Consider the following 23,624-nt stretch of genomic DNA (forward strand, 5'->3'; position numbering starts at 1 on the left):
TTGTGATTTTTGTGAGTGATAACAGACCTTTTTTCCAACGAGAGGTGGAGGTAGCTTTCCTGCCGTGCGGATTACTGGGTGCAAACGCGCCCACCTTTAATTGTGTTTTTGTTCCTCGCCAGCAGTACCAGGTCCAACACGCGGAGGCAGTGGCCACCTGGGAGTTCGGGACTTGGCGGCTCCAGTATTCCCGGGGTCTGGTGGCGGAGGAAATCGTGTGGTTCCGGTTCTGCTTTGGACAGGTGTCTCCTATCTTCGAGCCTGCCCACACGACACCTTTGTGAATTGATTCTGATCTATTGTTGTAATCTGTTGTATTTGTTGTGCACATTCACAACAGTAAAGTGTTGTTATTTGACCTACTCCATTGTCTGTTCCTTTGCGCCCCCTGTTGTGGGTCCGTGTACCGACACTTTCCCAACACCCTTTTCGTCACAACAGTACAGTAGAGCAAATGCAACACTACGGTAGCTGGGAAGTACAAAAACACTGTTACAAAAGGCAGAACACTTTTACAAAAAGTCCCAAAACAAATTTAGAAATGACAGATTCTGATAGAAGGGAAATGTCTGTCATTTTGTAAATTTGTTTCAGGACTTTTTGTAAAAGTGTTTTGCTTTTTGTAATTTTGATTTGCACTTCCCAGCCACCGTATGATACCATCCCTATCATTTCTGTCTGCTTTTTTGTTTTGCAGTATTCTGTGTGAGATCAGCTGCAGTGGATACTAATCTTTGTTTTTAAGCTACAACAAACAAAAAGCATTAAACAAGACATCATGGTAATTGATTGCTAATAGCTTTATTTGCATTGAGTACATTGAAGGAAACTGAAACACACACATTTTAGAGAGAATGTTCAGCGTTCAACCCTTTGCATGAAGGTTTAATTCTCACAAAGGATCATTCACACAATTCTTGTCCAGGACAAAGGGCAAAGGTCAGCGCCCAGACATGTGGTTTGGTCATTGCAAAGCTCAGAGGGGCGTGGTGGCTGAAGCATGAGAGGAGGTCGCTCGGGAATTCACGCTTACTCATTGTCAGAATCATCGGCTGCACCACTGACGATGTAGGTCTGTTCCTGGTGGTCCACCTCCACCTCATCGTCCTCATTTTTGACGGTTCTGTCGGGAGAGACGTCACACAGCTCACTGAAAAAAATGCTACTTTGAATCAACTTAAAAAAATTGATGTAATTTGTTACAGCTAATTTTTTTAGTTTCTCACAATTTATAATTCTGATTTTGTAAAGTGATTCCAGCAGATTTAAACTGGAAACCACAATTTTCCATTAGACCAATATAAATAAGTCCTTTGAATGAAGTGCACTGTGTTTCACTTTTTTCAGTGAGTGGATGTAATAAACTACAAAAGAAGCTCAGGTGGATGTGATCCATGCAGAAATAGGCAGCTGTCCTCTGGCATCTCAGACCACAAAAAAAATGTGCATTATTTACTTCAGTACTTATTAGGTCAGAGGTCTCAAACTGGCAGCCTGAGGGCCGAATGTGGCACACAAGCAAAAAGATTATGGGCCAATACTTGCTTTATTTTTTATTATTCAATTATGTTTCTTCTCGGTTGCAAATTCCAAGTTTTGATTTCAGCAAACATTAAGAAGGTTGCTGGGAGCTGTAACGTGATTGTTCACGTCCTGTCAGAAGTTGCTGTATGATGATCTCAGCCACTCACTGTCCTCAACTGAAGACTTAGTCTTACCCACCCAGAGTGGCACTGTTGTCCCTAAACTCCTCACATGAAGTGAAGCAGTTGAGCGTCTTGTTCCTGCAGCAACTCAGCATCCCCCCCCCCCAAGGGAGAGACAGCCTCAGCCAGCAGATGTTTATCTGCATGTGGTGAAATGTTGAACTTCTAGACAGATTCACTGATCTCAGCAAGGACATTCATGTCATCAGCCTTTGAGATCGGGAGATGTCTGGGACGAGCACGAGGTCTCTGCTCAGAGGTGAGACGATGCATTTCAGGTCCTAGTGCTTCAGATTGTACTGTGTGGTTGTGAAACTTGGCTTAAGGCGATGACTAGATGTTTTGGGCCATTGGTCTCTTCGGAGGATCCTCAGGTATGACTGAAATGACTGTTTCAAGTGAGTGGTTACTGAGGAAGACTGAGAGGAGGAGTATTACTCGTATTGTGAGGGAACGCCAGCTATGACATTCAGGCCATGTGGTGTGTTTCTCTGAGAATGATCCAAGACAGAGGAGTCTCAATGTTGAGGACCTCAACTGCTGGAGAAGGCCAAGGTCCATGTATCACCTGGCTGTGGCAGGTAGATGGTCACTTTCAAGAGGTGGGGATGGACCGGTTTTCTGCCTTGGTAGTTGTTATCCAGGAGGCTGCGATGTGGTGCACCAGAGCAGCCCTTCCCTGACCTGCACTGGGTATGAAAACTGCCAGCTTGGTGGTTTTTTCCTGTAGAAATTGCAGGCAAAACCTACTGATCTATTATCATTAGGGTTTAATATGATGTATTGATTGATTTATTTTCACCTTTGATCAGACACTAGTCCTCAGTGAAGTGGAGTTTGAGACCACTGCACTAAAACAATTCCACCAGTCTGAATTCCACATTAAGGTCTTTTCTTTCTTTTTCTTTATCATGAATCTAGCTCATCTCAAGCTTCATGTTTTGCTTCCTGATGTGATGATAAATTGTGATTAAAGGAAACAGAAAAAATACCTGATGGTACCTTTACCTAATGAGCACCGTCCTTCTTTCGGTCACCTCCACCGCCTGCGTTGTGTAGGATTCGATGTTGCGATCATAGTCATCTGATCCGTATCTTATTCCAGTACCACCAATTCCTACACCAGTTCCCCCACTGCCAGATACAACAACTCCTACATCATCTCCAGCTGTTTTCCCTGCACCCTTCACAACTCCACTGCCTGCAGTTCCTCCATCTCTTCCTCTTCCGGCAGAAGCCATTCCATGGTCTTTACCCCTGTCTCCATCCTTGCCTCTAGAGGTTCCACCTCCTGTCCGTTCATCTGTACCCCCACCTATAACACCCGTGTCCCCTGAGCCTGCTCTGCCACCTCCTGTACTCACTGTGACACCACTATCACTCTTCACTCCTGCACCAAACCCCAAATTTCCCCTGTCACCCCCTCCAGAAATTCCTGCACTCACACCCACTCCTCCTCCAACTCCTCCATCCACATCTCCAACTCCAAATCCATGACCACCACCAACGTCAGCCACACCAATCCTACTGGTAGGTCCTTTCCTGTCATCTGGACTTACAGGACCCATTCTTCCACTTTGTCCTCTGGCAGCGCTGCCTGAACCTGTACCTTGGCCTCCTACACCTGTTCCTGGTCCACTCCCCATGCCTACAAAACCACCACCACCCAGTCCACCTCCTATGCTGCTGCCCATGCCACTGCCCATGTCTGCAACCATTCCACTGCCTATGCCACCGCTCATACTACTGCCCATTCCACTGCCCATGCCAATGCTCACACTACTGCCCATTCCACCGCCCATGCCACCGCTCATGCCACCACTCATGCCACCGCTCATACTACTGCTCATGTCTCCGCCCATTCCACTGCCCATTCCACCACCCATGCCTCCTCCACCTAAACCTGTGCCCATCCCAGCATCAATGGCGTTCATGCTACAGCTGGTCAGAGACAGTGTTTGTATCATGCCAGAGAGCCGCAGGTCCTCTCCTTCAATCAGCTTTCTGTAAAATGAAAATGCAACAGAAAAGATTTATATGCATATATTTTGTGGCATTATGTCCGATCTGAAATGATATTTCCTTCACCTGTAAGTGGTGATCTCAATCTCCAGAGCCATCTTGACATTCAGCAGGTCCTGGTACTCACGTAGGTGCAGTGCAATCTTCTCCTTGGTGGATTTGAGCTCAAGCTGCAGGACCTCAATCTGAGCCTAATGGTTCAGACAGAGCTGTATGAAGGAGCTGTGGTGGTGACTTTGTGTCTGCGGGACTGTGTTTGTTAATGAAGGAGGAGCTGTTCCGTGCACTGAAGGAGTGCACGAGGCTCATGCACTCTACCTGCAGGTCTTCCAATTCCTTCTTATACTTTTCTTGTCTCTCTCGGATTTTGGCTTCAAGAGCTTCATTGCTGGTCCTCAGAGAATCCAAGTCACGCTCTTTGCTTTGGATCTTAAGTTAAATTTAGAACAATGTCACTTCAAATTCCTGTTCCTATTTTTAAATGATGTTATCTAATCATTCCTTATTCTGTAAGTTTTGATACTTACGTCTTTTTTGGCACCTGCTATTTCTTCTCTAACACTTCGAATCCTGTCCACATGTCTTGATGTCTTCTGGGTTAGATCTACAAACTTGTTTTTATACCACGAGTCCATCTCCTAGAAAATAAAGAAGACATGATGTTCATTTTAAATTCAGAGGCTTTGACTTGCTGATGACCTCATTTTACCTGGAGGTTTTTGGAAGCAATGTCATCATACTGCTTTTGGATTTGTTTCAAAGCGGCTGCCAGGTCAGGCAGAGCGAACGCAGCCTCAGCCGAGACGTGAGCCGCATAGATCTGCTTCATCAGCTCATCAATTTCCTGCACAAACAAAGTAAAATAAAGAGGTCACACTGTGCATAATGTTTTCTGGCTGCACACTTTAGAGTGGCCTTTAATGGTGACGTTTGTGTAATAATCGTGCAGTTTGATGATCTGTCACGTCAGCCGGGTGGGCGGGTCACACTGGCAAAGGTGAAGAAGTCTGAGATTTTTTACTTCAGTGCATGAAAAACAGGAACAAGTCCAAATGTGTTTGTTGAGTATATTAGCTCATTGAAAAGCTGCGTAATATGACGCCTTTAATAATAATGAAAACCAAAGTTAACGTGTTGATATAAATGTAGAGTTGTGATCTACCTGTTGATGGACGCGTGTCAGGAATTCAATCTCAGCTTCCAGCTGCTCCAGCTTCTTCTCCATGGTGATCCGTGAAGACGTGGCTTTGTCCACATCCTGCAGAGCGAACATCATTATTCTCACCAGTGTTGTTTATTCATGTGCTGGTGCTGGATGATTTTTTTCCAAAGCGCTGCGTTGGTTAACGTACTGGACGGAAAGCTTCTATGTCTGCCTCGGCCTTCTTCCTCTGCTCAACCGCCTCCTCGTATTTAACTTTCATCGCCTCCAGTTGGGCAGCTGCAGACTTCTTTGCCACCAAGGAAACGTCCTGAAAACGAGAAGCTCATCAGTAACACAGCCGTGTGTTCGATTTGGAGGTGGGTGTGAGAACGTGTGCAAACAGAGCTTCTTTTGCTTTTTGCGCTTGAACGTCATCATTCGATGTGTTTTTGAAAGCGCCTGTGCAGAATCACGCCGCAGCTCTACCTCCGTCAGACCGCCAGGAACAAGCTGTTACCAGGTAAGAAGCCTTGAAAACACCAAGGTGACGTCTTGTTACCTGGAAGGACCTCATGCAGCTGGACGAGGTGTAAACCTCGCTGGGAACAAAGACCTCAGGATGACGTGTTGAAGTAGAGTCGTCTCACCCGCTGGACTCTCATCTGGTCGGCGATCATTTTCAGCTCCCTCAGCTGCTCTTCGTATAAGAGGCGCAGACCTGTTGGCTTCTGGAAGCGGTTCTGGTAGGCCTCGATCTCTGCCTCCAGTAGTTTGTTCTGCTGCTCAAGTGATCGAACCTTTAAAACAAGACCATCTGTGATGTGACAGGAAGTGAGTCGGACGCCACAGCAGGCTGGAAAAATGAGCCCCACGAACCTGATTTACACCCACACACACGGTAAAATACTTTGGGTTTCATACCTTATCGATGTATACAGCCAGTCTGTCATTGAGGACAATCATCTCCTGACGTTCGCTTGTTCTGGTGCTGAGGAACTCCTGGTTCTCAGCCGAGGCCACGTCCAGATCCACAGGAATCTCTCCATGGGGCCCGACACAGACCAAAGCTCCAGCACTCACTCTGCAAACACACCAGCACCCCTTATTTAACAAAATAAAATAAATCCCGTCTCTCTGCATCAGAGGTGGGACAAAGTCACTGCCAAGTCATTCTCAAGTCATCAATCTGCAAGTCCCAAGTCAAGTCTCAAGTCATCTTGCAAACAATTGGTTTTAATTATGACTTGAGACTTGACTTGGGACTTGCTGATTGATGACTTGAGAGTGACTTTGTCTCACCTCTGCTCTGCATGTTACAATATCATTATGTGGTCTGTAGGGTTCAGAGCCCTCTGTGCCCATTCATACATCTGGAGAGGCATCAGAAAGGGCATCCAGTGTCATCAGCTTCAGTCATTTTAAAATTATTAAATAACTGCTGACCTGAAAGTCTTCAACACCTGTACAACTAACTTGAAGAGCAAACCAGGTCACCTCCCCCCCCCCCCCCCCAAAAAAAAAACCCACAATGTAATGTAATTTAGGACTCCAGATACTGTGAAAGATAAATGATCCAGTGTGATATCCACACTGACTGTCCATGTGTCTGCACGTGTGCCCATGATATTTACAGTTGCTCATATGACAGTCCTGGTTTAATGTTAATTAGGCTGTTCCACAAGTCAACAGCAAGTGATGACACTGAACTATCTTCATCACTCTCATATTTGTTGTACTGTTGTTTTGCCATTTAAGTTTTTTATATACATTTAACTTCCCTTCACTGTTTTTCCTCAGGCATCTGAATAGAACTGGAAACCACATCTCATCTCCCCTGCACAACCATGTGTGTTCCAACAGCAATAATTCTGTTCTGTTCTATTCTATTCTATTCTATTCTGTTCTGTTCTGTTCTATTCTGTTTTGTTCTATTCTATTGTATTCTATTCTATTCTGTTCTGTTCTATTCTGTTTTGTTCTATTCTATTCTGTTCTATTCTGTTTTGTTCTATTCTATTCTATTCTATTCTGTTTTGTTCTATTCTATTCTGTTCTGTTCTGTTCTGTTCTATTCTATTCTATTCTGTTTTTTTTTTGTTCTGTTCTATTCTATTCTGTTCTGTTTTGTTCTATTCTATTCTGTTCTGTTCTGTTTTGTTCTATTCTATTCTATTCTGTTCTGTTCTATTCTATTCTCTTCTATTCTATTCTATTCTATTCTGTTTTGTTCTATTCTATTCTTTTCTGTTCTGTTCTATTCTGTTTTGTTCTGTTCTATTCTAAATTGGCGTGTTTAATTTTGCACTTCCATTCAGAGGTCTAAAATGATCTCAAGCTGGTTGATGTGACAATGTCATGTTTAGACTTTATCATTAAATCTGACCCAGAAACTATATGAATTTTCATGACAATTTTGAATTTATCATCACTTTAGAGCAGTGTGGGCCTTGGCCCCCTGGTGGTCTCTGACAGTACTGATTAATGTAGATTAATGTACTTTTCGTAAAGCCACCATGAACTGCCTTGAGACTGGGTTGAAAAGTTTAAAAGTGCACCCAAAATATTTAATTATTGTAAAAATGTAATGAAACAAAGATATTTAAATGGTGTAAATGACATTTTTCTGAACTAGTATATGATGTATATATAAATATTTCATTTTAATCACGTTTCAGTTCAAAATGGGTCACAGTAGAGTTTTTCTTTTCAGGAATGGAATTCCTTTAATGTATTCATAACGGATTGAATTTCTACAGGATCCAAGTCTGTTAACGTAAAACACACGAAGACAAGAAATAAAGCTGCAGACACGTTGTTATTTAAGACAAATTCCAGGAATCGTTTTTTTCCCCCCTTGGTGGAAGTGTGTACTCTCTGAGTGCCCTCCTAGTTTCATATGAAATATTTAATATGACAGTTTCATATTTTATCTGTATAAGTTCCTTTTCTCAGGTAGTACCAGCAGCTTTAGACTCTGTGGCCTCCGGGGTCAGTGACCCCGTGGCGTTGTGTCTCACCCTGCTCCAACCAGGCGAGGTCTGCGTGCGGCTGACACCGTGCGCCGTCCCACCGACTCCACACGCACACTGCCGGCTCCTGTTCTGCAGGAGCAGCCGGCTGAGCCGTGACGGGTCTCCCGCCTGGTGGGGGACGGACTGGACACTCTGACCTGGTAGGACGAGCTTGCGCTGTCCTCAAAGTGACGGCGATAGGACGAGATCCTCTCTGGGCTGCGGCTCATGCTGGCAGCTTGTTGTCCTCTGCAGGGAAAAAAACAGAAATCTGAAAACTGGGGCCGCTGCTACTCTGCATTCACACTCAGGACGGGTCGGCACGACCTCGGGTTTTATAGCCCGCACTGCAGCCCACACCCTGACCCTGTCATGGCTCATGAACCAGCACCTGTGGAATGTTGAACCTCTGCATCAGCTCAGACCCGCTGCTCAGATATGTGTCATTAGCTTGTGAGGAGCAGTGCTGGGTTTGGATCTCCGTGAGTCCATGTTCACATTATCCCTGTCAGACTCCCTCTGATGATCCTGTGTGATTCCTTCAATTATTCAATTTCAATTTATTTTCATTTATATAGTGCCAAATCACAACAGAGTTGCCTCAAGGTACTCCACACAGTAAGGTCTAACCTTACTAACCCCGAGAGCAAAGGTGGTAAAGAAAAACTCCTTCTGAGGAAGAAACTTCAAGCAGACCAGACTCAAAGGGGTGACCCTCTGCTTGGGCCATGATACAGACAAATTACAGAACAATTCACAAAACAAATATACAGGAAATGCTGTTGGTGCACAGGACAGGAGGGTCTCCAGCACAAATACCACACCCATCTCTGGATGGAGCTGCACCTTAAACAGAGAGAAAAAAACAGAATCAGTCATCAGAAAGACAAAAAAAAATACTGTATAATTTGTCAGTATTAAACAACAAGGAAAAACAGAAGAAATACTAAGGTGATCGCCGGCCACTAGCCCTAAGCTTCATTAAAAGACCCAGAATTTAGATAAAGTTGAGGCTGCGGCACGCTCCAATTACTAATAAAATGAATTAAAAGAGTAAAAAGCGTAATGCTATACTATACCAGTATGCTAGCCATACGAAAAGGAAAATAAATGTGTCACGTCTGGACTTGAAAGTCTCCACAGAATCTGACTGTTTTATTGAAGCAGGGAGATCATTCCACAGAACAGGGGCACGATAAGAGAAAGCTCTGTGACCCACAGACTTTTTAGTCCTGCACCCTGAGAACGCAAAGCCCGGGCTGGTACGTAAGGTTTAATTAGGTCAGCTCGGTAGGGAGGTGCCAGTCCATGAACAATTTTATAGGTTAGTAGCAGAACCTTAAAATCTGATCTCACTGGGACAGGAAGCCAGTGAAGAGACGCCAAAATGGGTGTAATGTGGTCGAACTTTTGGCTTCGTGTCAAAAGTCTGGCAGCAGCGTTTTGAACCAATTGGAGAGCCCTAATGCTAGACTGCAGTAAACTAGAAAATAGAACATTGCAGTAGTCCAATCTAGAAGAGATAAATGCATGGATCAGGGTCTCAAGCCATAGACAGGATGGGACAGATCTTTGCTATATTTCGCAGGTGGGAGAAAGCAGTCCTTGTAATTTTTCTAATGTGGAGGTCAAAGGACAACATAGGATCAAAAATGACCCCAAGGTTCCTCACTTTGTCAGTGTGATGAATGACACACGAGCCTAGGCTGAGCGTTAACTGGTCAAATTGATGCCGATGTCTCACTGGATCAAGAACCATCATTTCAGTCTTATCAGAGTTTAAAAGTAGGAAGTTTCTAGAAATCCAACTTCTCACTGCTGCAAGGCAATCTTCTAAGGATTTTATGTGAATGAGATTACCAGCAGTTATCGGCATGTATAACTGAGTATCATCAGCATAGCAGTGAAAGGTAATCCCAAAACGCCGCAATATGTGCCCAAGGGGTGCTATATAAAGGGAGAAAAGCAGGGTGCCTAAGACGGACCCCTGTGGAACCCCAAATTTCATGTCACTAAGGTTAGAGGTAGTGTTACTGTACAAAACACAGTGAGAACGACTGGTCAAGTATGACGTCAGCCATGCAAGGGCACTCCCAGTAATCCCAAAATGATTCTCCAGCCTATCAAGTAGAATATGATGATCCACTGTATCAAATGCAGCACTGAGATCTAACAGCAACAGAACAGTAGTGGTGTCCTAATCCATCATAAGCAGAAGATCATTCACCACTTTAGTGCGAGCCGTCTCTGTGGAATGATATTTTCTAAAAGCAGACTGCAGTGGCTCAAAGAGATTATTCTCAGTAAGATAGTCCATGAGCTGCCGTGACACCACTTTTTCCAGAATTTTAGAGCAAAATGATAATTTGATATCGGTTGATAGTTTTTCAACACACTCGGGTCAAGATTAAGTCTCTTAAATAATGGCTTAATCACTGCATATTTGAAACATTTAGGAACAGATCCAGAAGTTAAAGAAAGATTAATAATTTCCAGCACAGTCGGTCCAAGAGTGGACCACAGGTCCTTAAACAGTTTTGTTGGTATAGGATCAAATAAACAGGTTGTGCTTTTTGTTGACATTATGAGTTTTCATCAGCATGCCTAATGAGATACTATCAATTTCTGTAAATCTAGGTAATACCTCAGGTCCACTTTGTAGCCAGTAATGCATGCTTATAGTCTAAGATAGCATCACTTCACGCAAGGTGGAATACTTCTAATTTTGAATGACGCCATTTCCGTTCTAGACCTCTAGCCTTATGCTTGAGGTCACGCAGGTAATCATTGAACCAAGGTGACTGTGAAGCATGAGGCATCACAGAGGCATGATGTCAACATTCCAGACAGCAATACCACGTGTGAGAACCAAATCCAGGGTATTTCCACTAATGTGCGTCGAGTCCCGAATGTATTGCTGAAATGCATCCACAATTTCCATAAATGATTTGCAGAGGGGATCAGAAGGCTTATTTATATGAACATTAAAGTCACCAATGATCAGAATGTTATCTGCACTTGTTGACAAGTTAGAGATGAACGCACCAAATTCATCTAAGAATTCAGAATATGGGCCAGGAGGCCTATATACAAAGTAATATGGCTGATTTTTATTCTTCTGACCTTGGCAGTGCGTAATATCCTGAGCAGAGCAGAGAATCAGATGCTCAAATGAGTTATATTTGTGACCCCCAACAACTAATAAGCTAAACCTAGATTTATAAATAAGAGCAACACCCTCGCCTTGCTTCGCATCATGAGGGACGTGACTAAATGTATATGCTGGTGGGCAGGCCTCATTTAAGGGAAGGACAGCTGTTGGTTTAAACCAGGTTTCACATAACCCAATCATATCTAAGTGATGATCAATAATTAGATCATTGATCAACAATGATTTTGAGGACAGTGATCTTATGTTAACAAGACCTAGACTAAGGACCTCAGTGGGGTTGACAGTTGAACTGTTTGGATTTAGGGGTGGTTCCAGAGTAGGATATATAAGATGCCTATAAGTAGGTTTAGGTTTGAGACATTCCACGCGCGTTGTAGGTAGCAGACACAAAATCTTTGCTATTGCTGGAACAACCACTGAGCCATCCTCAATTTCAACATCATCCAATGTAGTAATGGATATTAAGTTTGCAAAGCATAGGTGGTAAGATGGCATAGAACGGCACAGAACAACTGGACCAAGACTAGACAACGCGGCATTTCAAGAAATGGAAAAAAAACCCCGCTAGATTAAATTTAATATCTACAAATAACAACAAAAGAAAGCCTTAACGACAACAGCTCTTGGCGGATGTGGAATCCGGAAACGACAACGGTGGATTGTATTGTGGATTTAGAAAACTATATCGATCACTACTTCCAGGCCTGCTGCTCGGATATGGCTTCTCTGGCACACAAAGACGACAACAACCCATGTAAACGTAAGAAAACGGACTCCTCTACAGACACGGAGGATCTCCAGACAACGGAGGTGGAGGTAAGTGTGCGCCGTTCCATAAACACAAAGCTGGATTCGCTCATGGCATTACACATGGAGATTAAAGACATTCAGGTAAGCCTCAACTTTGCATATGAAAAAATAGAACGGTTGGAGTCTGAAAATAAATCATTCAAAGTATCAGTGGAGATATTAACCAAAAAAGAACAGACACGCTAACCAAAGAAAACAAGAAGACAAATGAAATAATACTGGTTTTTCAGTGACAACTTCATTTTCTCAGGGATACCAGAAAACCCCGCTCAGATGATCCAGACACCCTCTTAAAAGACATCATGGTGTGTGCACAGACTTGGTGGACCCAAGAGCAGAAGACCTCGGCCCATCATCGCCAAACTGGAACATTACAAGCATAAAGAGTTCCACCGCACTTCTTTGTCCTTCCTGGGGTTCATCATCTCCTCCAACTCCGTCGCCCCTGATCCGGCTAAGGTTGCGGCGGTGAGAGATTGGCCCCAACCAACAAGCCGCAGGAAACTACAGCAGTTCCTTGGCTTTGCAAATTTCTACAGGAGGTTCATTAAAGGTTACAGTCAGGTAGTTAGCCCCCTGACTGCCCTGACCTCCACCAAGGTCCCCTTCGCCTGGTCGGATCGGTGCGAAGCCGCGTTCCAGGAGTTGAAACGCCGGTTCTCGACTGCACCAGTTCTGGTGCAGCCAGATCCTGATCGCCAGTACATAGTAGAAGTGGACGCCTCTGACTCAGGGATAGGAGCCGTGCTGTCCCACAGCGTGGAGGCTGATAAAGTCCTCCATCCTTGTGCCTTTTATTCCCGCAGGTTGACCCCAGCTGAACGGAACTATGACGTCGGCAATCGGGAACTTCTTGCGGTGAAGGAGGCTCTTGAAGAGTGGAGACACCTGCTGGAGGGGGCATCGTTGCCCTTCACGGTTTTCACAGACCATCGGAACCTGGAGTACATCCGGACCGCCAAGCGGCTGAACCCCAGGCAAGCCCGCTGGTCTCTGTTCTTCGGGCGCTTTGACTTCCAGATCACGTATCGCCCCGGGACCAAGAACCAAAAACCAGATGCATTGTCCCGGGTGCACGAAGAAGAAGCCAAAGCGGGGCTGTCGAACCCCACCGAGACCATCATCCCCGAGTCCACTGTCGTGGCCACCCTCACCTGGGACGTGGAGAAGACCGTCCGGGAGGCCCTGACAAGGAGCCCGGACCCGGGGACTGGCCCCAAGAACAGACTGTACGTCCCACCAGAGGCAAGAGCTGCCGTATTGGACTTCTGTCACGGGTCCAAGCTCTCCTGTCATCCCGGAGTGCGTAGGACCGTGGCAGTAGTCCAGCAGCGCTTCTGGTGGGCGTCCCTGGAAACCGACGTCCGGGACTACGTCCAGGCCTGTACCATCTGCGCCAGGGGCAAGGCAGACCATCGGAGGACGACGGGACTCCTCCAACCCCTGCCAGTGCCTCATCGCCCCTGGTCTCACATCGGCCTGGACTTCATCACGGGCCTCCCGCCGTCCCAGGGCAACACCATTATTCTCACGATAGTGGACCGGTTCTCCAAGGCGGCCCACTTCGTGGCCCTCCCGAAGCTCCCGACGGCCCAGGAGACGGCAGACCTCCTGGTCCACCACGTCATGCGGCTGCATGGGATACCATCGGACATCGTTTCAGATCGTGGTCCCCAGTTCTCTTCGCAGGTGTGGAAGAGTTTCTGTAAGGAGCTGGGGGCCACCGTGAGTCTCTCGTCCGGGTACCACCCCCAGACCAACGGCCAGGCAGAGCGGGCTAACCAAGAGTTGGAACAGGCCCTTCGCTGCGTCACCTCCGCGCACCCGGCGGCCTGGAGTCACCATCTGGCCTGGATCGAGTATGCCCATAACAGCCAAGTCTCGTCTGCTACCGGCCTCTCCCCTTTTGAGGCATGTTTGGGGTTCCAGCCCCCATTGTTCCCGCTGGTGGAGGGAGAGGTCGGTGTGCCCTCGGTCCAGGCCCACCTCAGGAGGTGCCGCCGGGTGTGGCGGACCGCCCGCTCTGCCCTGTTAAAGGCCCGGACGAGGGCCAAAACCCATGCGGACCGCCGACGTTCCCCGGCCCCCACATACCAGCCCGGGCAGGAGGTGTGGCTGTCAACAAAGGACATCCCCCTCTGTGTGGACTCACCCAAGTTAAAGGACAGATACATCGGACCATTCCCCATCCTCAAGATCATCAACCCGGCCGCAGTGAAGCTCCGACTCCCAGCTTCACTGCGGGTCCACCCTGTTTTCCACGTGTCCCGTATCAAGCCACACCACACCTCGCCCCTCTGTGCACCTGGACCTACGCCGCCTCCTGCCCGGCTCATCGACGGGGAGCCTGCTTGGACGGTCCGCAGGCTCCTGGACGTCCGTCGTAAGGGCCGGGGGTTCCAATATCTGGTGGACTGGGAGGGGTATGGACCTGAAGAACGCTCCTGGGTGAAGAGGAGCTTCATCCTGGACCCGGCCCTCCTGGCCGATTTCTACAGACGACACCCGGACAAGCCTGGTCGGGCGCCAGGAGGCGCCCGTTGAGGGGGGGGTCCTGTTGTGTGGGCCGCTGAAGAGGAGGTACTGCTGGCCCACTACCACCAGAGGGCGCCCTGCTTGGAGTGCGGGCTCCAAGCACGAGAGGGCGCCAGATCCAGAGGAAGTGACAGCTGTCACTCATTACTCCAGCTGTCACTCATCTACACCACCATATAAGCCGGACTGCAACTCCACCTCCCCGCCGAGAAATCGACTACCAGTACCAAGGTAATTTCTCTGCTGACTGACACATTGTGTAACCAACTGAACTTCTATTGCAGCCGTTTTCCTGAAGTGTTGCTTTGTCTGGAGGATTGGCGTTTGGTGTGACAGTGACGGCTTCACCTCGCACCCCCTCCCAGATAAGTGGTTGATCAGGAGCTGCACGAGTGTGTGTGATTTGGAGGTGGAGGTGCTCCCTCCTAACGGTGTCTGGACTGTAATTACTGAGTGTGCGGACTCACACTCATACATCATCTTTCTGTTTTCTGCCAGCAGTACCAGGGTCAACAGCCGAAGACAGAGGCCGCCTGGGGACTCGGGACTTGGCGGCTCCGGTGTTCTTCAGACCGTTGGTGGTGGAGGCCGTGTGGGACGCGGCTTCTCTCTCGTCGGGCGTCTTCTATCTTCGAGCCTGCCCACACGTCACCTGGTGTTTATTGACTGTGAAAATTACGACACATTTCGTTGTGTAATATCACAACATTAAATTGTTACCTTTTGGCTTACTCATTGTCCGTTCATTTGCGCCCCCTGTTGTGGGTCCGTGCTACGACACCTTCCCAACACATTGTTTTCAAAAACTTCTAATTTAATGGCCAATTTGACAGTCGTCATTGGAGGGGACTTTAACGTTGCTTTAAATCCATCTTTAGATCGTTCCAGTTCTCCAACATCTGTAAGACTTTCTCAGTCTGCTAAAACTATAAAGGAGTATATGGAGGACTTTGGTCTGGTGGATAGTTGGAGAATCAAAAATACATTGACAAAGGAATACACATTTTTCTCTCCTGTATATCAGTCTCATTCTAGAATTGACTTGTTCCTAACTAGTAATTCTATAACTATCAAAATTAATTCTAAAATTCATTCCATCACTATCAGCGATCATGCACCTGTGTCACCTTCAGGACAAATAGAATCCACTATTAAACCATCTCACTCATGGTGCTTTACCACCTCACTTTTAAAGGACTGTGAATTTGACAGAATCATAAGGAAGGCAGACTTTATAGAAAGAAATGACTCTCCGAGTGTTTCTCCTTCTTTGCTTTGGGAAACAGGAAAAGCAGTAATCAGAGGGAAAATTATTTCATATTCCTCTTATAAAAATAAAATGGAGCATAAATTAGGAAATGACCTTGAAGAAAAAATTAAACATTTAACAAACAAATATGCGGCAGACGCAAGTGATCAAACTCTGTCTGAATTAAATAATGCAAAATTCCAACTTGACAATATTATATCGAAAAAAAAGAGAGTCCCTCATTCAGCGACTTAGATATAATAATTTTGAACATAACAATAAATCAGGTAAATTTCTGGCAAATCAACTAAAACGCAATAAGGAAAAATCAAGGATAACATCTATTAGGGATCAAGCTGGAAACTACACACAGTCACCACAGGAAATTAATCAGATATTTAAGAACAATTATAGTAATCTGTATTCATCAGAGAATGCACCTAATCCAGTAGATATCCAGACATTCCTTGATAATCTAAACTTGCCTCAACTTTCTAAAGAGCACACTGAATCATTAGACACTCCTGTAACTATCATAGAACTACATGCAGCTTTGAATAAAATGCCTAATGGCAGGGTTCCGGGTCCAGATGGTTTTCCTCACAAATTCCTGAAACATTTTTGGGACGTACTGGCTCCACTATTCTTTAGGACTGTTTCAGAAATTTGGATTAAAGGTCAAATTCCCACTCATATGAATACTGCAGCAATAAAACGTATATTGAAACCAGAAAAAGACCCTACTCTGACCTGTAATTACCGTCCGCTATCACTAATAAATACTGATGTAAAAATCATTGCTAAGGCATTGGCATCTCGCTTAGAAAAAATATTGCCATCGATAATACATAATCAATCAATCAATCAACTTTTTTCTTGTATAGCGCCAAATCACAACAAACAGTTGCCCCAAGGCGCTCCACATTGCAAGGCAAGGCCATACAATAATTATGAAACACAGTCTACGTCTAAAGCAACATAACCAAGGGATGGTCCAGGGTCACCCGATCCAGCCCTAACTATAAGCCTTAGCGAAAAGGAAAGTTTTAAGCCTAATCTTAAAAGTAGAGAGGGTATCTGTCTCCCTGATCTGAATTGGGAGCTGGTTCCACAGGAGAGGAGCCTGAAAGCTGAAGGCTCTGCCTCCCATTCTACTCTTACAAACCCTAGGAACTACAAGTAAGCCCGCAGTCTGAGAGCGAAGCGCTCTAATGGGGTAATATGGTACTATGAGGTCCCTAAGATAAGATGGGACCTGTTTATTCAAAACCTTATAAGTAAGAAGAAGAATTTTAAATTCTATTCTAGCATTAACAGGAAGCCAATGAAGGGAGGCCAACACGGGTGAGATATGCTCTCTCCTGCTAGTTCCCGTCAGTACTCTAGCTGCAGCATTCTGAACCAACTGAAGGCTTTTTAGGGAACTTTTAGGACAACCTGATAATAATGAATTACAATAGTCCAGCCTAGAGGAAACAAATGCATGAATTAGTTTTTCAGCATCACTCTGAGACAAGACCTTTCTGATTTTAGAGATATTGCGTAAATGCAAAAAGGCAGTCCTACATATTTGTTTAATATGCGCTTTGAATGACATATCCTGATCAAAAATAACTCCAAGATTTCTCACAGTATTACTAGAGATCAGGGAAATGCCATCCAGAGTAACGATCTGGTTAGACACCATGCTTCTAAGATTTGTGGGGCCAAGTACAATAACTTCAGTTTTATCTGAGTTTAAAAGCAGGAAATTAGAGGTCATCCATGTCTTTATGTCTGTAAGACAATCCTGCAGTTTAGCTAATTGGTGCGTATCCTCTGGCTTCATGGATAGATAAAGCTGGGTATCATCTGCGTAACAATGAAAATTTAAGCAATACCGTCTAATAATACTGCCCAAGGGAAGCATGTATAAAGTGAATAAAATTGGTCCTAGCACAGAACCTTGTGGAACTCCATAATTAACTTTAGTCTGTGAAGAAGATTCCCCATTTACATGAACAAACTGTAATCTATTAGACAAATATGATTCAAACCACCGCAGCGCAATGCCTTTAATACCTATGACATGCTCTAATCTCTGTAATAAAATTTTATGGTCAACAGTATCAAAAGCAGCACTGAGGTCCAACAGAACAAGCACAGAGATAAGTCCACTGTCCGAAGCCATAAGAAGATCATTTGTAACCTTCACTAATGCTGTTTCTGTACTATGATGAATTCTAAAACCTGACTGAAACTCTTCAAATAGACCATTCCTCTGCAGATGATCAGTTAGCTGTTTTACAACTACCCTCTCAAGAATCTTTGAGAGAAAAGGAAGGTTGGAGATTGGCCTATAATTAGCTAAGATAGCTGGGTCAAGTGATGGCTTTTTAAGTAATGGTTTAATTACTGCCACCTTAAAGGCCTGTGGTACATAACCAACTAACAAAGATAGATTGATCATATTTAAGATTGAAGCATTAAATAATGGTAGGACTTCCTTGAGCAGCCTGGCAGGAATGGGGTCTAATAAGCATGTTGATGGTTTGGATGAAGTAACTAATGAAAATAACTCAGACAGAACAATCGGAGAGAAAGAGTCTAACCAAATACCGGCATCACTGAAAGCAGCCAAAGATAACGATACATCTTTGGGATGGTTATGAGTAATTTTTTCTCTAATAGTCAAAATTTTGTTAGCAAAGAAAGTCATGAAGTCATTACTAGTTAAAGTTAATGGAATACTCAGCTCAATAGAGCTCTGACTCTTTGTCAGCCTGGCTACAGTGCTGAAAAGAAACCTGGGGTTGTTCTTATTTTCTTCAATTAGTGATGAGTAGAAAGATGTCCTAGCTTCACGAAGGGCTTTCTTACAGAGCAACAAACTCTTTTTCCAGGCTAAGTGAAGATCTTCTAAATTAGTGAGACGCCATTTCCTCTCCAACTTACGGGTTATCTGCTTTAAGCTACGAGTTTGTGAGTTATACCACGGAGTCAGACACTTCTGATTTAAAGCTCTCTTTTTCAGAGGAGCTACAGCATCCAAAGTTGTCTTCAATGAGGATGTAAAACTATTGACAAGATACTCTAACTCCCTTACAGAGTTTAGGTAGCTACTCTGCTCTGTGTTGGTATATGACATTAGAGAACATAAAGAAGGAATCATATCCTTAAACCTAGTTACAGCGCTTTCTGAAAGACTTCTAGTGTAATGAAACTTATTCCCCACTGCAGGGTAGTCCATCAGGGTAAATGTAAATGTTATTAAAAAATGATCAGACAAAAGGGAGTTTTCAGGGAATACTGTTAAGTCTTCTATTTCCATACCATAAGTCAGAACAAGATCTAAAATATGATTAAAGTGGTGGGTGGACTCATTTACTTTTTGAGCAAAGCCGATAGAGTCTAATAATAGATTAAATGAAGTGTTGAGGCTGTCATTCTCAGCATCTGTGTGGATGTTAAAATCGCCCACTATAATTATCTTATCTGAGCTAAGCACTAAGTCAGACAAAAGGTCTGAAAATTCACAGAGAAACTCACAGTAACGACCAGGTGGACGATAGATAATAACAAATAAAACTGGTTTTTGGGACTTCCAATTTGGATGGACAAGACTAAGATACAAGCTTTCAAATGAATTAAAGCTCTGTCTAGGTTTTTGATTAATTAATAAGCTGGAATGGAAGATTGCTGCTAATCCTCCGCCCCGGCCCGTGCTACGAGCATTCTGACAGTTAGTGTGACTCGGGGGTGTTGAATCATTTAAACTAACATATTCATCCTGCTGTAACCAAGTTTCTGTTAGGCAGAATAAATCAATACGTTGATCAATTATTATATCATTTACCAACAGGGACTTAGAAGAAAGAGACCTAATGTTTAATAGACCACATTTAACTGTTTTAGTCTGTGGTGCAATTGAAGGTGCTATATTATTTTTTCTTTTTGAATTTTTATGCTTAAATAGATTTTTGCTGGTTATTGGTGGTCTGGGAGCAGGCACCGTCTCTACGGGGATGGGGTAATGAGGGGATGGCAGGGGGAGAGAAGCTGCAGAGAGGTGTATAAGACCACAGCTCTGCCTCCTGGTCCCAACGCTAGACAGTCACAGTTTGGAGGATCCCAAAAAATTGGCCAGATTTCTAGAAATGAGAGCTGCTCCCTCTAAAGTGGGATGGATGCCGTCTCTCCTAACAAGACCAGGTTTTCCCCAGAAGCTTTGCCAATTATCAATGAAGCCCACCTCATTTTTTGGACACCACTCAGACAGCCAGCAATTCAAGGAGAACATGCGGCTAAACATGTCACTCCCGGTCTGATTGGGGAGGGGCCCAGAGAAAACAACAGAGTCCGACATTGTTTTTGCAAAGTTACACACCGATTCAATGTTAATTTTAGTGACCTCCGATTGGCGTAACCGAGTGTCATTACTGCCGACGTGAATTACAATCTTACCAAATTTACGCTTAGCCTTAGCCAGCAATTTCAAATGTCCTTCGATGTCGCCTGCTCTGGCCCCCGGAAGACAATTGACAATGGTTGCTGGTGTCGCTAACTTCACATTTCTCAAAACAGAGTCGCCAATAACCAGAGTTTGATCCTCGGCGAGTGTATCGTCGAGTGGGGAAAAACGGTTAGAGATGTGAACGGGTTGACGGTGTACACGGGGCTTCTGTTTAGGGCTACGCTTCCTCCTCACAGTCACCCAGTCAGCCTGCCTTCCCGACTGCACGGGGTCTGCCAGGGGGGAACTAACGGCGGCTAAGCTACCTTGGTCCGCACCGACTACAGGGGCCTGGCTAGCTGTAGAATTTTCCACGGTGCGGAGCCGAGCCTCCAATTCGTCCAGCCTGGCCTCCAAAGCTACGAATAAGCTGCACTTATTACATGTACCGTTACTGCTAAAAGAGGCCGAGGAATAACTAAACATTTCACACCCAGAGCAGAAAAGTACGGGAGAGACAGGAGAAGCCGCCATGCTAAAACGGCTAAGAGCTAGTAGCTACGCTAAGCTAGCGGATTCCCAAACAGGGAATCCGACACTAGACAGGCTGTGGAGCAGCACAGGTAACGCACGACAACAGTGCTAAAATAAAATAAAAATCCACTAGACAGGCTGTGGAGCAGCACAGGTAACGCACAACAGTGCTAAAAAATAAAATAAAATAAAAATAAAAATCCACTGGACAGGCTGTGGAGCAGCACAGGCAACGCACGACAACAGTGCTAAAACAAAATAAAATCCACTAGACAGGCTGTGGAGCAGCACAGGTAACGCACGACAACAGTGCTAAAATAAAATAAAAATCCACTAGACAGGCTGTGGAGCAGCACAGGTAACGCACAACAGTGCTAAAAAATAAAATAAAATAAAAATAAAAATCCACTGGACAGGCTGTGGAGCAGCACAGGCAACGCACGACAACAGTGCTAAAACAAAATAAAAATCCACTAGACAGGCTGTGGAGCAGCACAGGTAACGCACGACAACAGTGCTAAAATAAAATAAAAATCCACTAGACAGGCTGTGGAGCAGCACAGGTAACGCACAACAACAGTGCTAAAAAATAAAATAAAATAAAAATAAAAATCCACTGGACAGGCTGTGGAGCAGCACAGGTAACGCACAACAACAGTGCTAAAAAATAAAATAAAATAAAAATAAAAATCCACTGGACAGGCTGTGGAGCAGCACAGGCAACGCACGACAACAGTGCTAAAACAAAATAAAATCCACTAGACAGGCTGTGGAGCAGCACAGGTAATGCACGACAACAGTGCTAAAACAAAATAAAAATCCACTAGACAGGCTGTGGAGCAGCACAGGTAACGCACGACAACAGTGCTAAAACAAAATAGAAATCCACTAGACAGGCTGTGGAGCAGCACAGGTAACGCACAACAACAGTGCTAAAACAAAATAAAAATCCACTAGACAGGCTGTGGAGCAGCACAGGTAATGCACAACAACAGTGCTAAAACAAAATAAAAATCCACTGGACAGGCTGTGGAGCAGCACAGGTAACGCACAACAACAGTGCTAAAACTAAAATAAAATAAAAATAAAAATCCACTGGACAGGCTGTGGAGCAGCACAGGCAACGCACGACAACAGTGCTAAAACAAAATAAAAATCCACTAGACAGGCTGTGGAGCAGCACAGGTAACGCACGACAACAGCGCTAAATAAAAATCCACTGGACAGGCTGTGGAGCAGCACAGGTAACGCACGACAACAGCGCCCAAAAAAATAAAATAAAAATCAAAATCCACTGGACAGGCTGTGGAGCAGCACAGGTAACGCACGACAACAGTGGTAAAAAATAAAATAAAAATCCACTGGACAGGCTGTGGAGCAGCACAGGTAACGCACGACAACAGTGCTAAAAAAAAAAATAAAAAAAAAAATAAAAAAAATAAAATAAAATAAAATAATAAAATAAAAATCCACTGGACAGGCTGTGGAGCAGCACAGGTAACACACGACAACAGTGGTAAAAAACAAAACAAAAATCCACTGAACAGGCTGTGGAGCAGCACAGGTAACACACGACAACAGTGGTAAAAAATAAAATAAAAATCCACTGAACAGGCTGTGGAGCAGCACAGGTAACGCACGACAACAGTGCTAAAAAAAAAAAATAAAAAAAAAAATAAAAAAAATAAAATAAAATAAAATAATAAAATAAAAATCCACTGGACAGGCTGTGGAGCAGCACAGGTAACACACGACAACAGTGGTAAAAAACAAAACAAAAATCCACTGAACAGGCTGTGGAGCAGCACAGGTAACACACGACAACAGTGCTAAAAAAAAAAAAAAAAAAAAAAAAAAATCCACTGAACAGGCTGTGGAGCAGCACAGGTAACGCACGACAACAGCGCCAAAAAATAAAATCAAAATCCACTGAACAGGCTGTGGAGCAGCACAGGTAACACACGACAACAGTGGTAAAAAATAAAATAAAAATCCACTGGACAGGCTGTGGAGCAGCACAGGTAACACACGACAACAGTGGTAAAAAATAAAATAAAAATCCACTGGACAGGCTGTGGAGCAGCACAGGTAACACACGACAACAGTGCTAAAATAAAATAAAAATCCACTAGGCAGGCTGTGGAGCAGCACGACAACAGTGCTAAAAAATAAAATAAAAATAAAAACGAAAGCGTTAGCAAGCTAGTTAGCTTGCCAACGCTGATGAAGGTTAGCTGATAAAAGAGCTCCGTCGCGATGCTTCGACCGTTAGAGGTCTTCTTTAGGCGTTGGAGCACGGTGAAAAAGTAAAAAAAAGTAAAAAAGTCTTGAAAAAGACTGTTAATTCAAAGAACTCAAACAGCTCAGTTCAAACAGCTAACAGATACAGCAGAACACCGCTGCATAAGGACCAAACTGGGTTTATTAAGGGTCGACATTCTACCAATAATGTCAGAACACTTCTCAGTCTCATTGACAAATCACAGTGTAGCAATACAAAGGCAATAGTGGTGTCATTGGATGCAGAAAAAGCCTTTAATAGAGTCAGTTGGCTTTGGAGAATCATTTATTCATTGGATCACAACTCTATATAACTCACCAAAGGCCACAGTCACAACTAATGAGATTACCTTTCAAAGTTTCACTTTGCAAAGAGGGACTAGACAAGACTGCCCACTGTCACCGCTATTATTTGTAATATTTATAGAACCACTTGCGGCTGCAATACGTCAGAAGGTCAGCATCAAGGGTACCTGCACCCACATCATATTGGGGTGTAAGTAGCACATTGTAGGGTTCATATAGATTTGCGGTTGTTGGGGAAAGTGTAGTGACACGGACCCACAACAGGGGGCGCAAATGAACGGTCAATAGATGAGCCAAAAGGTAACAATTTAATGTTGTGAATGTGCACAACGATTATACAGACAATCACAGAATCTGATAGCAGTCAATACACAAAGGTGACGTGTGGGCAGGCTCGAGGATAGAAGACATCTGTCCTGAGAA

At 44.4% G+C, this 23,624-nt stretch overlaps 1 protein-coding gene across 1 annotated transcript; it reads right to left on the minus strand.

Moving 5' to 3' along the window:
* Nucleotides 1-917: 917 nt before the first annotated feature.
* zgc:172323 (uncharacterized protein LOC564165 homolog) lies at nt 918-8,382 on the minus strand. Its single transcript, XM_034173694.1, has 11 exons — nt 7,890-8,382; nt 5,794-5,953; nt 5,520-5,669; nt 5,081-5,200; nt 4,891-4,986; nt 4,438-4,572; nt 4,256-4,366; nt 4,047-4,157; nt 3,795-3,919; nt 2,715-3,710; nt 918-1,123 (listed from the first exon to the last, which is right to left on the minus strand). The coding sequence occupies exons 1-11, from the start codon at nt 8,111-8,113 to the stop codon at nt 1,030-1,032; spliced, it is 2,322 nt and encodes a 773-aa protein (XP_034029585.1). The 5' UTR covers nt 8,114-8,382; the 3' UTR covers nt 918-1,029.
* Nucleotides 8,383-23,624: the final 15,242 nt, after the last annotated feature.

This window comes from Thalassophryne amazonica, chromosome 7 (genome assembly GCF_902500255.1).
Source record: "Thalassophryne amazonica chromosome 7, fThaAma1.1, whole genome shotgun sequence".
NCBI lineage: Eukaryota > Metazoa > Chordata > Actinopteri > Batrachoidiformes > Batrachoididae > Thalassophryne > Thalassophryne amazonica.